At 50.0% G+C, this 14,654-nt stretch overlaps 1 protein-coding gene across 1 annotated transcript in view; it reads left to right on the plus strand.

Annotated features, from left to right (window-relative positions):
- The window catches only part of LOC120298053 (cytochrome P450 11B, mitochondrial-like), a 17,172-nt gene extending 3,068 nt beyond the window's left edge, over positions 1–14,104 (plus strand). Inside the window, exons 2-9 of the mRNA XM_039321402.1 lie at positions 3,606–3,761; positions 4,170–4,369; positions 5,781–5,984; positions 7,992–8,146; positions 10,475–10,641; positions 11,588–11,666; positions 12,585–12,776; positions 13,724–14,104. Coding sequence (XP_039177336.1) covers positions 3,606–3,761; positions 4,170–4,369; positions 5,781–5,984; positions 7,992–8,146; positions 10,475–10,641; positions 11,588–11,666; positions 12,585–12,776; positions 13,724–13,837 — 1,267 coding nt within the window. The 3' untranslated portion in view covers positions 13,838–14,104. The remainder of the gene's footprint in view (positions 1–3,605; positions 3,762–4,169; positions 4,370–5,780; positions 5,985–7,991; positions 8,147–10,474; positions 10,642–11,587; positions 11,667–12,584; positions 12,777–13,723) is intronic.
- The last annotated feature ends 550 nt before the right edge of the window (positions 14,105–14,654 follow it).

A 14,654-nucleotide genomic window follows, 5' to 3' on the forward strand; every position in this document is an offset into this window, starting at 1 on the left:
TTTGGGGACTGTTCGAAGTTACGATGGCACTGAAAAAAGAGACTTACAACCGTTTTTCACACCTGTGACTGTTGTTGCAGCCGCCCCTTTTGGTCACATGATTAAAATTCAGAGACTTGGCAACTGACTCATATTTATGACGGTTGTGGTGTCCCAAGGTCACACGATTCCCTTTTGTGACCTGAGAAGCCAAGTCAGTGGGGAAGCCAGATTCCCTTAACAACTGTGTTACTAGACCCCTGGTGGTGCAGTGGCAGTACTGCAGACTAATTCTGCCGACAGCAGTTCGATCCTGACCGGTTCAAGGTTGACTCAGCTTTCCGTCCTTCTGAGGTCGGAAAAGGAGGACTCAGATTGTTGGGGGCAACAGATGCCGCCTCTGCAAAGGGCTTAGAGGGGGCTGTGAAGCCCTGTGGTATATAAGTCAGAGGGCTATTTGCTACTAACTTAACAACTACAGTGATTCACTTAAGAACTATGGTGAGAAAGGTCGTAAAACGGGGCAAAAGTCACTGAACAAATGTTTCACTTAGCAACAGAAATCTTGGGCTCCATCGTGGTCGTAAGTCGAGGGTTCTCTGTATGGGTGGGTGAAGGCACCTGGTCCAGACGGGGGGGGGAGACCCTTCCCCAGCAGGGGGGTTTGTGAAAGGAATCTTTGCAATGGGATGGAGGTGGCGGGGGTGTTTGCTCAGATGTCCTGGACCCCTGTCGCTCATGGGACATTTGTTAAGTCAGCTTTGCCCTGTTTCACAATTTTTCTTGGCCCTGTTGTTAAGCAAATAATAATAATAATAATAATAATAAAATTATTATTATTATTATGTTGGAAGGGACCTTGGAGGTCATCTAGTCCAACCCCCTGCCAGGCAGGAAACCCTACACCATTTCGGACAAATGACTGTCCAGTCTCCTCTTAAAAACTTCCAGTGTTGGAGCATTCACAGCTTCTGGAGGCAGGTTGTTCCACTGGTTAATTGTTCTCACTGTCAGGAATGTTTCTCCTTAGTTCTAGGTTGCTTCTCTCCTTGATCAGTTTCCATCCGTTGCTTCTTGTCTTGCCTTCCGGCGCTTTGGAGAATAGCTTGACTCCCTCTTCTTTGGGGCAGCCCCTGAGATACTGGAAGGCTGCTATCATGTCCCCCCTAGTCCTTCTCTTCGTTAAACTAGACATACCCAATTCCAGCAACCGTTCTTTATATGTTTTAGCCTCCTTAAGTTAGTCACAGCTTCTCCACTGAGTCCGCTTATCACAGTGTTGTAAAAGGGGATCACACGGCCCCAGGACGCCACAATTGTTGTAAATATGAGTCTGCTACAGAGGATCTGAATTTAGATCACTTGGCCGTGAGGGCGCTGCAACAGGGCTAACTATAAAAACAGTCATAAATCACTTTTTTTCCCAGCACCGTTGTAACTTTAAACGGTCACTAAATGAACTGCTGTAAATCAAGGACTGCCTGTACAAAAACAGAGGGGATTCTTGAGTGAGAATGGAAATCCCTGAGTAGCAATAAGGGAGAATATTTGCAGTTCGGGGCTGAAACGAGGGGTCCCTACGTCGATCAATGCAAAGCAACCTATTTGGGTCTGGGGGAGAAGTGGGCTGGATGGGACAGGTTAGGGAGAGCACTTTTTAATGCCTTGCAAGCATTCTGAGGAACTTGCTGAGGCTGCACAAACACACAGACACACAGACACACACACACACACACACACACACACATACACACGTTCTGTGAATATGTCAAGAAGAATAAACAAAGAGGGCCTTGCTGGTTCTAAGAGAGAGAAAAGCAGAGGCTTGACTGAAGACAGACGCCAAGGTCTCGCTGGCCGGGATGGGTGTCCAGAAGCAAAATGGCTCTGCTAGCAGAACTGAGAAAGAAAGTTTTCTTTTACTCACGGCTGACCAGGGTTTCCCAATCTTGGCCACCTGAAGAAGGGGGGACTTCAACAGCCAGAATTCCCCAGCTGGCAAGACGCGAGAAGAGCAACCAAGTTGATTAGGGGACTGGAGGCTATGAAAAGTTCATATATGAACATATGAAAAACAGTTGCAGGAATTGGGTATGTCTAGTCTAGCAAAGAGAAGGACGTGGGGGGGGGAAAACATGATAGCGGCCTTCCAATATCTGAAGGGCTGCCACAAAAAAGAAGGGGGTCAATTTATTTTTCAAAGCTCCTGAAGGCAGGACAAGAAACAATGGTTGGAAACTGACCAAAGAAAGAAGCAACCTGGAATTAAGGAGAAATTTCCTGACAGTTAGAACAATTAACCAGTGGAACAACCTGCCTCCTGAAGCGGTGAATGCTCCAACATTGGAAGTTTTTAAGAGGAGACTGGACAGCCATTTGTCTGAAATGGTATAGGGTTTCCTGCCTGAGCCGGGGGTTGGACTAGATGACCTCCCAGGTCCCTTTCAACTTTATAATTATTATTATAACCTGGAACTAAGGAGGAATTTCCTAACAGTGAGAACAATCGATCAGTGGACCAGCTTACCTGCAGAAGTTGTGGATGCTTCAACACTGGAGATTTTAAAGAAGAGACTGGTTTATTTTGAAGGAGCAAATTTACACCTTAAGGTTCATTCTAGGATTTGTGGCTCCGGCAAGGACCCTTGGCCGTATCACCATGAAGTTAGATTTTTATAATGCACTCCAAACCATTGTTTCAACACAGGGCAAAAGTTGCAGCTGGTTCTAGATGTGGTGGGCAGGTTGTTAGCAGGTGAGAGCCACTACACAACTCTTATAATGCCTTCCAGTTGCCCCTTTGGTTGACAGTTGGGTCCTGAGTCCCATTCAAGGCACTGCTTTTGACCTAAGCCCTGGAAGACTTGGCTTCGAGGTACCATAGAGATCATCTTGCCTTGCTCTGCATACAGGGCGGAGACACCGAAAGCCCCACTTCCACAACAATTCAAGGGGTCTGAAGGTGACCCCTTTCTCTGGAGCACCCTCAGCCCTTCAGCATCTGGACTGCTGGCCTTCCACAAGGCAGTCAAGACTGCACGGATGCAGTAGGCATTTTTTTTTTTTTTTTGTGTGTGTGTGTGTGTGTATGCGCGTGTGTGCTTATGTGGTTAAGTGGTTTGTTATTGTCTTACTCTATACTATTACGTAGGCCAGACTAAGAAATCAATTCCCCAGGAAGGTGAAAACTACTTATATTGAGTTTGGCTGTAATAGCAGAATCTTGCAAGTCTGCTGGTACTGCTTTTCTTTCTTTCTTTCTTTCTTTCTTTCTTTCTTTCTTTCTTTCTTTCTTTCTTCCTTCCTTCCTTCCTTCCTTCCTTCCTTCCTTCCTTCTTTTTTTCTTCCCTCCCTCCCTCCCTCTTTTCCTCCCCCTCCCTCCCTCCTTTCCTTCCTTCCTTCCCCCTCCCTCCCTCCCTCCCTCCCTCCCTCCCTCCCTCCCTCCCTCCTTCCTTCCTTCCTTCCTTCCTTCCTTCCCTCCCTCCCTCTTTCTTTCTTCCTTTCTTCCTTTCTTCCTCCCTCCCTCCCTCCCTCCCTTCCTTCCTTCCTTGGTTCTTTGCTCTAATCCCAGAAGCGCAGAGCAGGCGGGCGGTTCTTTCAATGATCCGATTCTGTTGCTTTGACAGGGAAACGGTGGGCAGCCATGACAGCGTCAACGTCTTCCTGCCACAGGATGCCGCCCAGCTTTTCCAGACAGAGGGGATTTTTCCACGCCGGATGGGCATAGACTCGTGGCTAGCCCACCGCACTTTGAGGAACCACAAATGTGGCGTCTTCCTATTGTAAGTTACTTAATTCCAGCAACCGTTCCTTATATGCTTTAGCCTCCAGTCCCCTGATCATCTTTGTGGCTCTTCTCTGCACTCTTTCGAGAGTCTCAACATCTCTTTTATAGTGTGGAGACCAAAACTGGTTGCCATATTCTAGGTGTGGTCTTACTAAGGCTTTATAGACTGGTGTTAGTACCTTGATTGAATCCTGTTAATGCAACTTAGGATTGCATGGCTGGAGGGTTCATGGACAGAAGGGGCTTCGGGGGCTTCAGTGGAAAGGGGGGAAGGGTCTGGATTGAAGAGGGCTACTGGGCAGAGGCAAGGGAGGCTCCCGCAATGAACTGGGGCACGGAGGTCCTTCACGGAGAAAAGCCGGCAGCCGGGGGTCTCACCTGTGGGGGTGACCTTGCTTTGCAGGAACGGGGAAGAGTGGCGCTCGGACCGTCTGACCCTCAACAAGGAAGTGATCAGCCCTGCCGGCACCCGCAAGTTCCTGCCCTTCCTCAACACGGTGGCCGAGGACTTTGTGGCTTTCATGCACCGGCAGGTCAGGAAGAACACCCGGGGCTCTCTGACCGTGGACCTCTACCACGATCTCTTCCGCTTCACGCTGGAAGGTACGGCCAGGCCTTTTGAGACGGCCCCCTCCCAGCATGCCCACCTCTGCGTGCTCCCCACTCCGCCCCCCCTCCGTGCATCGGGGGCATCTCTGGGAGTGTGGAAGGTCTTCTTCTCATGGCTTCCTCTGAAAGTCCCGGCGGGCCTCCTTCCTTAGTTGGGCGAGGCCTCGCTTGGAAGGGGACAGGAAAAGGACCCCAAGGGGGCCTGGAGAGCCCCTCCAGCAGAGAGAAGGCCCAAAACTGGTAGGGAAGCAGTTAGTCAGAAGAACTGTGAGGTTTCTATTTCATTCACCACCCACTGAGGCCAAACTTTGCAGGATCAGCTCCACGTTGGGCCATTTAAGCAACCAATTCAGTTAAACCTCCCACAGCTGCATTCAACTAACCAGCTGGTTAGCCATAACCTTGGGACTCAGTCTTGTAAGTGAAACCCCCCCCCCAACGAAATGGCTCAGAGCAGGAGTGTCCAACTGTGGCAACTTTAAGACCTGTGAACTTCAATTCCCAGAATGCCCCAGCCAGCCTTGCTGCATAAGGAGCCCTTTGCAAAGATGTCTCAGTCTGTCTGATTGACTGACTGACTGATATTGCCTTTCCTTTAGGACAGGGTGTCCAATCTTGGCAACTTTTAAGATCTGTGGACTTCAATTCCCAGAATGCCCCAGCTAGCCAGCATTCTAGCAAAGTGCATTTTAATCTTTGGGGTGTTGCGATCAGGGCTTTCTGGGGGCTTTCTAAAGCAGGGGTGTCCAACCTTGCAACTTTTAAGATGTGGACTTCAACTCCCAGAAGCTGACCTGGTTTGGGAATTCTGGCAGTCGACGTCCACAAATCTTAAAAGTTGCCAAGATTGGGCACCCCTGGTTGATAGATTTCAGAGGACTGTGGGAATTCAGAAAACCAGTTAACTTAGTAACTAAGTTAAACCAGAGGTCCCCAACCTTTTGCACACCAGGGACCAGTTACATGATAAGAGGTTTTTCCACGGACCGGAAGGAGTATGATTTTGTGTGCTGCCTGCATCCCATGGATGGGGCTTTGCTTGTTTGTGCGGACCGGTTGCTGGCATGCCACGGACCGGTACCAGTCCACGGAATCACAGGTTGGTGACCCCTGAGTTAAACACTGTTCCTAATCTCCAAGGCTAACTAGCCATTTCAAGAGCAGGAAGTGGAAACTGAGACCTGCCATATCTGGAGAACATCAAAGTGGAGAAAACTGATTGATGAATTGGCTGGTGTCCAGGGATCAGGCATCAATCTGTTCTTTTCTTGGAGAAGAATTCCATAAGGCTCAAAATGGCCCAAATAGGCATCCTAGCCCTAACCTGGAGGGTGATTGCCCTCCTTTCTCTGTCTGGGACTTGCTGCTTGACCTTCTCCTCTCCTTGTGACCCTCCACCCAACAGCCAGCAGCTACGCCTTGTATGGAGAGCGTCTGGGTCTTCTGGAGGAGAGTCCCAAGCCCGAGTCCCAGGAGTTCATCAGCGCCGTGGAGATCATGTTGCAGACTACGCTGCCTCTGCTCTTCATCCCGCCAGGCGTGATGCGCTGGGTGAACAACAAGCTCTGGCAGGACCACCTGAAGGCCTGGGATACTATCTTCAGCCACGGTCAGCCTGGGAGGAGCCGGGCACTGGAGTCCGGGGGGGGGGGTGGGGTTGAAGGTCACCACCAACAGGATGGCAGAGGCCTGGAGGAAACTGCAAAATGGGTTGGGTGGGTGAGCGAGGGGCCACTGAGCTAAAATGACACAACGGGGCAGTGATCAAGGTCTAGGACCTCTCAAACAAGTAAAAGATCAAAGACGAACTCACATTAAGAGAATTTATGGGGTGCTAGTAGAATTGGATTCAGAACCAGAAATAATTAAAGAATGTATGATTAAATGGGCACAAAATTTTGGTGAACCAGACCTACTAGATACCTGGAAAACCATCTGGGTGAGGAATGTTAAATTTACACAAGCCCAGAACTTAAGGGAGAATTTTTATAAAATGTTTTACAGATGGCACCTTGATCCACAAAAAATGTCTCGTATGTATCCTGACTTACAGCCCAAATGTTGGAGATGTGGTTGTTTGGATGCTACTTATTATCATACTTGGTGGTCGTGTAAAAATATAAAAGCCTTTTGGATTAAGATATGGTGGAATATTCAAAGAATTTTTAGAAGGAGGGTAAAATTTACCCCACAATTGTTTTTGCTAGGTATTGTTATCGATTGTGACACTAAGGAGGTTATATTGATGTTAAATTTAATCACGGCCGCAAGGTTGTTAGTAGGGCAATATTGGAAGAAGGAATCTTTGCCTACTTTGCAAGAGTGGTTTTCTAAAATTTCTTATCTGGCGGAAATGGCAAAGATTTCGGCTTTTTTAAAGGATCAATCTCAAGAGAAGTTTTTTGCGGTATGGGAAAAATGGATAGATTTTATACAACATAAGTTGGATATAAAAATATTATTTAGTTTTTCAATAACTTATATATAAATTTTAATATTTTATAGACTGTATTTTTTTTTCTTCTTCCTTATATTTCTTATTTTTTATTTTGCTTTCTTTCTTTTCTTCTTTCCTTTTCTTTATTTTTTTCTTTTAAGCATTTTTCTTTTTTTTCTTTAATATTTATGCTTTTTTTACGTATATATTATTGTTAATCATTTTATAAGTTGTTTAAGTAATGTATTTAGACTTATTTATGGTTTATACTTTTTTTTTAAGAATTTAAGAAATTTTAATTAAGCCTATATTCAGTTCTGGGAAGGTTGAGGGAGGGAGTGGGAGGGTTGGGGTGGGTTGGGGAGGGTTGTTTTTTTTTGTAAAAATTTTAAAAATTTTCAATAAATAAAAAAAAAAGGTCTAGGACACCAAACATGGGTTGGCCAAAGTGCATTGAGCTCCAGGGATGGCGTCTGCCTTCCAGCCTCAGGCCCTTTTGGGGTTGGTCTGGATCAGCTACCTCCGTCAGGCTCCCTAGATACCTCACAACCTCCTATCTGATTGGTGGTGATGGGGGATGTAGTCTATGTGGTTGAAGGGCTGCTTCAGCATGACTGAGCTTGCCCAACCCCCCAGTCCTGAAGCCACCGTGCCAGGAGAGGCACGGTTTCAACAACGGAGAATCTTTGTAACTCAGGTTGAAATGAAGGGTCCTTGGTGCTCTCTGAGTTGGGTGGTTTTCCTGCAGATGTTTCATGACCCAAATATGTAGCGTCTTCAGTGCTAGAAGAGCGGGGCTTTTGGAGTGGAAGAGGAGAAGGAGGAGGAAGATAACTATGAGGTCCTTGATGCTCTCTGAGCTTGGTTTTCTTGCATACATTTCATTACCCAACTAGGTAACAACATCAGTGCTAGAAGGGAGAGGGTTTGCAGAGGGGAGGAGGAGGAGGGGGGAGATGAGGAGGAGGAGGAGGAGGAGGGGGGAGATGAAGAGGAAGAGGGGGGAGCAGGAGGAGGAGGGACTCTGAGGTCCTTGGTGCTCTCTGAGCCTGGTTGTTTTCTTGCAGACATTTCATTACCCAACTAGGAAACATCTAGGCTATCTCCCTGTTCTGGGTGGTCGCACTGAGCAGGGCCTGGGTCTCGGGTGCTTCTCACTCCTTGGGTTGTTTCTTCCAGCTGACAAATGCATCCAGAACATCTACCAGGAGTTCTGCCTGGGGAAGCCCCGCAAATATTCGGGGATCATGGCGGAGTTGCTGGTCCAGGCTGAGCTGCCTCTTGACTCCATCAAGGCCAACGTCACCGAGTTAACAGCCGGGGGTGTGGACACGGTGAGTGTGCCTAAGGGTCACACAAATATCCCCGAGGAAACACAGGGTGTCAGGTGCACCACAATCATGTAACACTCGTGCTATCCCTTGACCCATTGGCCCTTCTCTGCCCAGGGCAGTTCACGTGTGGTTCCTTGTCCTTCCGTTGGAGCAGGCTACTGTGTTGGGGGAGGGACCTCTAGGAATAGATGTGTGTGGAGATTCTCAGTCGTCCAGGCCATAGTTTATTTTATTTATTTATTTATTTATGAGACTTATATACCGCTTAGGTGCAAGCACTCTCTAAGCGATGTACACCAGTAAGCAATGTATATATATATTTTACATTGCCCCCAACAATTTGGGTCCTCCTTTTACCTACCCCGGAAGGATGGAAGGCTGAGTCAACCTTGAGCCGGTGAGATTTGAACCGCTGACCTGCTGAACACAGTCAGCTAAAGTGGCCTGCAGTACTGCACTCTAACTGCTGCGCCACCTCGGCTCTTAGTTGTCTCAAAGGGGGTTTTGCTCACACCAACCTGCCAGAACCGATGAAGCTTCTTGGGTGAGAAGCTTCTTCCTCAAGGGAAAAAAAGTGTCCAGCTGACTTTTGGAAAAGCACCTTGGGGACTCTCAGAAAATAAGAGTTGGACAGAGTCCTGAGCTCCACCAGTTTTTATCTTTAGCAAGGGATCCTCCATTCCATTCTTGGGCTGGTTCGCCATCCAACCTTGCTGGCACCCGAGAGCAATATTTCTGATGCTGCTTCTGCAGGTTGTCATCAAATCAGAAGCAACCATCAGTCTGCCTTTAAAATAGTTTGTAATTCCAGCCTTCCAAACGTTCCCAGGCCACCAAGCTGAAGAAGGATGCTGGCCAGGAGCCCGGAGGACGCCTTGTTCCCCAGGCGCTGCTTTCTGGAGCTGGGCACGGCTGCTCCAGGCACTTGGAAAAGGGTTTAACCAGGGCTCCTCAACCGTGGCAACTTTAAGACTTGTGGACTTCAACTCCCAGAATTCCTCAGCCAGCTTTGCTGAGGAATTCTGGGAGTTGAAGTCCACAAGTCTTAAAGTTGCCACGGTTGAGGAGCCCTGGAAGGCTGCTTGTCTCAGTGGCTGGTGGGGTACAGAACATTTTTGAAGTGACAATTAGCCTCCGGGAAAGCCAGGAGGGTGATCATTTATTTATTTAGCGTATGGTGAGAACCTGGCAGAAGGAAAGTGAATGTAATTACATCCAAAACCTATGGAGATTATGGCCTTATATCTGGAGGTTCAGTTCAGCTATCCAGGCCTTTGGTGTTACTTGGTGCAGGTTTCTAGGGAAGCAGAGAACGCCCGTTGTGTGCAATCTTGCGCAATACGTTTAATAGTTTATCAGCACCATAATCGCAACAAGGGGAGCCTTTCCATCCCCACTGATACGGGGCAGAGGCCCGTCTTCCAGGGAAACGCCTAATTCTGTTCAGTTTCGCCCAGAGAGAGAGAGGGAGGCCGGTCAAAACCAGCTGCCAAGTGAGGGTGATCTCATTGGCTTAAAAGTTGGAAGCAGGTTCCTGCAAAACAGCGTGGGGTTGGCTGTTTCTGCTTGAGATTCTGAACAATCTTCTCTTCTCTTCTCCTCTCCTCTCCTCCTCCCCTCCCCTCCCCTCCCCTCTTCTCCTGTATCCCCATCCATCCATCCATCCATCCATCCATCCTTCTATCCACCCACCCACCCACCCATCCATCCACCCACCCCTCCATTTCTTCTCTCCTTTGTCCCCATCTCTCTCCTCTGCCCCACCCACCCATCCATCCATTCATCCACCCCTCCATTTCTCCTCTCCTCTCCTCTCGTCTCCTCTCCTCTGTCCCCATCTCTCTCTTCTGCCCCATCCATCCATCCATCCATCCATCCATCCATCCATCCATCCATCTATCCATCCACCCATCCACCCACCCACCCACCCACCCACCCACCCATCCATTCATTCATCCACCCCTTCTCTCCTCCCCTCCCCTTCCATCTCCTCTCCTCTGCTCTGTCCCTGTCTCTCTCCTCTGCCCCATCCATCTATCCATTTATCCATCTATCTATCCATCCATCCATCCATTCATCCACCCCTCCATTTCTTCTCTCCTTCCCTCCCCTCCCCTCCCCTCCCCTCCCCTCCCCTCTCCTCTCCTCTCCTCTCCTCTGTCCCTGTCTCTCTCCTCTGCCCCATCCATCTATCCATTTATCCATCTACCCACCCACCCACCCACCCACCCATCCATCCATCCATCCATCCACCCATCCATCCATTTCTCCTCTCCTCTCGTCTCCATCTGTCCCCCCTTTCTGCCCCCCTCCCCGGCTCCCCCACAGACCGCCATGCCCCTGCTCTTCACCCTCTTTGAGCTGGCCCGCAACCCTCAGGTCCAGACCGCCATTCGGGAGGAGATCAAGGCAGCCCAGGCCCAGGGCTCCAAGGAGCTCTCCAAGGTGCTGAACGCCATGCCGCTGCTCAAGGGGGCCATTAAGGAGACGCTGAGGTAAGGGGGAGGCCGGGGGGGGGCTGGGTTCACAGGGTCTCCAGCTGAATGCCTCTCCTATGGGGACCAGCCCGGGACCACCGAAGCTCAGGTACAATTTTTACACTGAGAGGCAACTTGGTGTAGTGCTTAAGGGAGTGGCCTAGAGACCAGGATGCCGTGAATTCTAGTCCTGCCTTGGCCACAAAAGCCAACTTGGCTGTTGTTGTGGGGACCATAGGAAAAGGAAGGAGTGTTATGTACGTTCACCACCTTGAATTACTACTGTATAAAGCAGGGGTCTTCAAATTTGGCCCTTTGATGACTCGTGGACTTCAACTCCCAGAATTCCTCAGAATTTGGAAGCTGAAGGGCCAAGTTGGAAGACCCCTGGTATAAAGTAATAAAGGCAGAATAAAAATCTAATAAACAAGAGTGAAAAATGAACAGCCTGAAAGTATGAAGCACGTCGGCTGCTTTCAAATCAGTCTTAGCTCTCGGCAACTACATGGACAATTTTCCTGGCAACTTTTTTTCAGAAGTGGATTACCAACCTTTTCCTCCTAGAGCTGAGAAGGGGGGGGGGCAGGCAGAACTAGAATTCACAGGCTCCTGGTTTATAGCCCACCAGGGATAGGCAACCTTGGCTCTTTTATGACTGGTGGACTTCAACTCCCAGAATTCCTGAGCCAGCCATGCTGAGGGGAAAGGGAAGTTTCCAAGCTGAGCCAGGCTGACTCAGGAATTCTGGGAGTTGAAGTCCACCAGTCATAAAAAAGCCAAGGTTGCCTACCCTGATCAAAGCTTTGAAACTATCAGGGAAACAGCAACTGTCCACCATTTCTATGAGGAAGTTGGGCAGTTAAGAAGCTGGATGTGTAAATAAAAATGAAGGAACCCATCTCCACACAGGAGAGCTGGGGAGAAGCAACGGCTCCTCTTTTTTTCTCCCCCCCTTCTGTTGCAGGCTCTACCCGGTGGGCATCACCATCCAGCGCTACCCTCTGAGAGATATGGTGCTCCAGAATTACTGCGTACCAGCTGGGGTAAGTGCCCGGCAGCCCAAGGGCCGGCCCCTTGCCAGCTCCACAATCCCGGGGGAGGTGTGGGATGTGTGTGTGGCTAAGATCGGCCTGGCTTGACCTGATGGATTCCTGCCACGCCGGACAGCCTCTAGCCCAGTGGGGCAAACTGGAGCACAGGGTCCGCTTGGCAAAGGTCCTAGATGCAAACTCTTATAAAACCCAATTCCAGGCAACAGGAGACCCCGTCTCCCCCTCCCCGCATGGCCACCGCCTCTTGGTCCTTGGGGGCCTCTTCACGTGCAATGCTTGGGTGAGGCTGGGTTGACTTCGGGCTGCCATTCCTTGCCTCTCTTCGGGTTACCATCAGTGACCACAGACAGTCTTCGACTTATGACTGATCCTTTAGTGACCGTTTGAAGTTACAATGGCACTGAAAAAGGACAATCTTTCATATTTACGACCATTGCAGCGTCTCCCCCATGGTCACGTGATCAAAATTCAGACGCTTGCAATTGGTTCATATTTATGACAATCGCAGCATCCTAGGATGCTGTTGTCCCCTTTTACGACCTTCCGACAAGCAAAGTCAATGGGGAGAAAGCCAGATTCGCTTAACGACCGTGTGACTAATAACTGCAGTGATCCACTTAAGGACTGTGCCAAGAAAGGCTGTCAAATGGGGCAGAACTCACTTCAAAGCTGCCTTACTTAGCGACGGGAATTTGGGGCTCGGTCGTACGTCAGGGACTGCCTGTAACGAGAGGTGTAATGGGAGTGAAGACCGTCTCTCGGAGCCGCCTGGGGGCTTTGGAGCAGGGTGGGTTGGGCGGCCGTCTGAAAGACCCCGGAGCCGCGAGGCGGAAGGGCCTGCCCTGCCTTCTCCGGGTGCAGGAGGGCAAATGGCGGCCTCTTCAGCAGCGTCTCCTTCTCCTCCCCCAGACTCTGTGCCAGGTGGGGCTCTACTCCATGGGCCGGAGCCCGGCGGTATTTGCGGACCCCGAGCAGTACAAGCCCACCCGCTGGCTGAGCAAAGAGGACCACAGCTTCAAGGCCCTGGCCTTTGGCTTCGGCTCGCGCCAGTGCATCGGCCGGAGGCTGGCAGAGGCCGAAATGGCGCTCTTCCTCATGCACGTGAGTCCGGCGGGCAGGGGGATCCCCGAGGGGGGTTGCAGGGTAGCCCCGACAGCCGACTCCTCTGCCTAGGGCAGGGGTCTTCAAACTTGGCCCTTTTATGACTTGGGAACTTCAACTCCCAGAATTCCTCAGCCAGCGTGAGGGAACTATGACCCTTTTATGACTTGGGGACTTCAACTCCCAGAATTCCTCAGCCAGCGTGAGGGAACTGTGACCCTTTTATGACTTGGGGACTTCAACTCCCAGAATTCCTCAGCCAGCGTGAGGAAACTATGACCTTTTTATGACTTGTGGACTTCAACTTCCAGAATTCCTCAGCCAGGCACGCGTGCCTGGCTGAGGAATTCTGGGAGTTGAAGTCCACAAGTCATAAAAGGGCCACATTTGAAGACCCCTGGTCTAGGTAGTCCTCAATTTACGACTGTTCCTTTAGTGACCATTTGACGTTAGAACAGTGTTGAAAGAAGTGGCTTGTGAATCTTTTTCACTCTTTCCAGTGTTCCTCCTGGTCACATAGCCAAAATTTGGACGCTGGGCAACTGGCTCCTATTTATGACGGTCGCAGCGTCCCGGGGAGGGGGTGGTGTCACATGATCCCCTTTTGCGACCTTCTGAGAAGCCAAGTCAAGGGGGAAGCCGGATTCACTTAAGGACTGCGTGACCAGCTTCACAACTGCAGTGATTCATTTAACAACCGGGGCACGAAAGATTGCAAAGTGGGGCAAAACTCACTTAACGACAGAAATGTCGGGCAACTGTGGTCGTAAGTGGAGGACTGCCTGTAAAAGGAAGCCTTTGCATGCCTTGGTGGACGGCATCCCCCAGTGAGTCGAAGGGGGATTGTGGGAAGTAAAGGCCAGGGAATGCAAAGGCTGGCTTTGCAAAGGGGGAGGCAGGGAAGGGCCCCCGATGGACCCCCGTCTCTCTTCATGGGGCTCTTTCAGATCCTGAGGAACTTCAAGATTGACACCGTCTCCAAGGAGGACATCTGGACCATCTACAGCTTCATTCTGAAGCCGGAGAAACCCCCTCGGCTCACCTTCCGCCCCATTGACTAGGGGCCCCTCCCCATGTGGGCTTGTCCTGCTCACCAGCTCTGGCCTGCAATCTGCAGAGGGGGAGGGGGGAGAAGGGACAGGCCCCGTTCTCAAAGACCAGGAAGCCCCCCCCCATTTGCCCAGCTTCCTCCTGACAGCAAACCACACTCCTTACTAGCACTGATGACGTTACCTAGATGGGTCATGAAACGTCTGCAAGAAAACAACCCAGCTCAGAGACTACTACTACTACTCTTTCTTCTTCTTCTTCTTCTTCTTCTTCTTCTTCTTCTTCTTCTTCTTCTTCTTCTTCTTCTTCTTCTTCTTCTTCTTCTTCTTCTTCTTCTTCTTCTTCTTCTTCGTCTTCTTCTTCTTCTTCTTCTTCTTCTTCTTCTTCTTCTTCTTCTTCTTCTTCTTCTTCTTCTTCTTCTTCTTCTTCTTCTTCTTCTTCTTCTTTCTCCATCTCCTCTCCCCAAACCCCACTCTTTTCTGGCACCGATGATGATACCTAGTTGGGTCATGAAACGTCTGCAAGGAAATAACCAAGCTCAGAGAGCACAGAGGACGCCACAATCCTTCCTTCTCCTTCTCCCCTTCTCCTTTTTCTCCTCCTCCTCCTCCCCTCCTCCTCCTCCCCTCCTCCTCCTCTCCCCAAACCCCCCTCCTTTCTAGCACTGATGATGTTACCTAGTTGGGCCATGAAACGTCTGCAAGGAAACCACCCAGCCCAGAGGGCACCCAGGACCCCTCATTTCAACCCTGAGCTACAGAGATTCTTCTTCAATGGCTCAGCTTCCTCCATTCTCCCCCCCTCCAGAAGCTGGGGCTTTTCTGGTGG

This window comes from Crotalus tigris, unplaced genomic scaffold (assembly GCF_016545835.1).
Source record: "Crotalus tigris isolate CLP2741 ecotype Arizona unplaced genomic scaffold, ASM1654583v1 scf7180000023738.1706062, whole genome shotgun sequence".
Taxonomy (NCBI): Eukaryota; Metazoa; Chordata; class Lepidosauria; order Squamata; family Viperidae; genus Crotalus; species Crotalus tigris.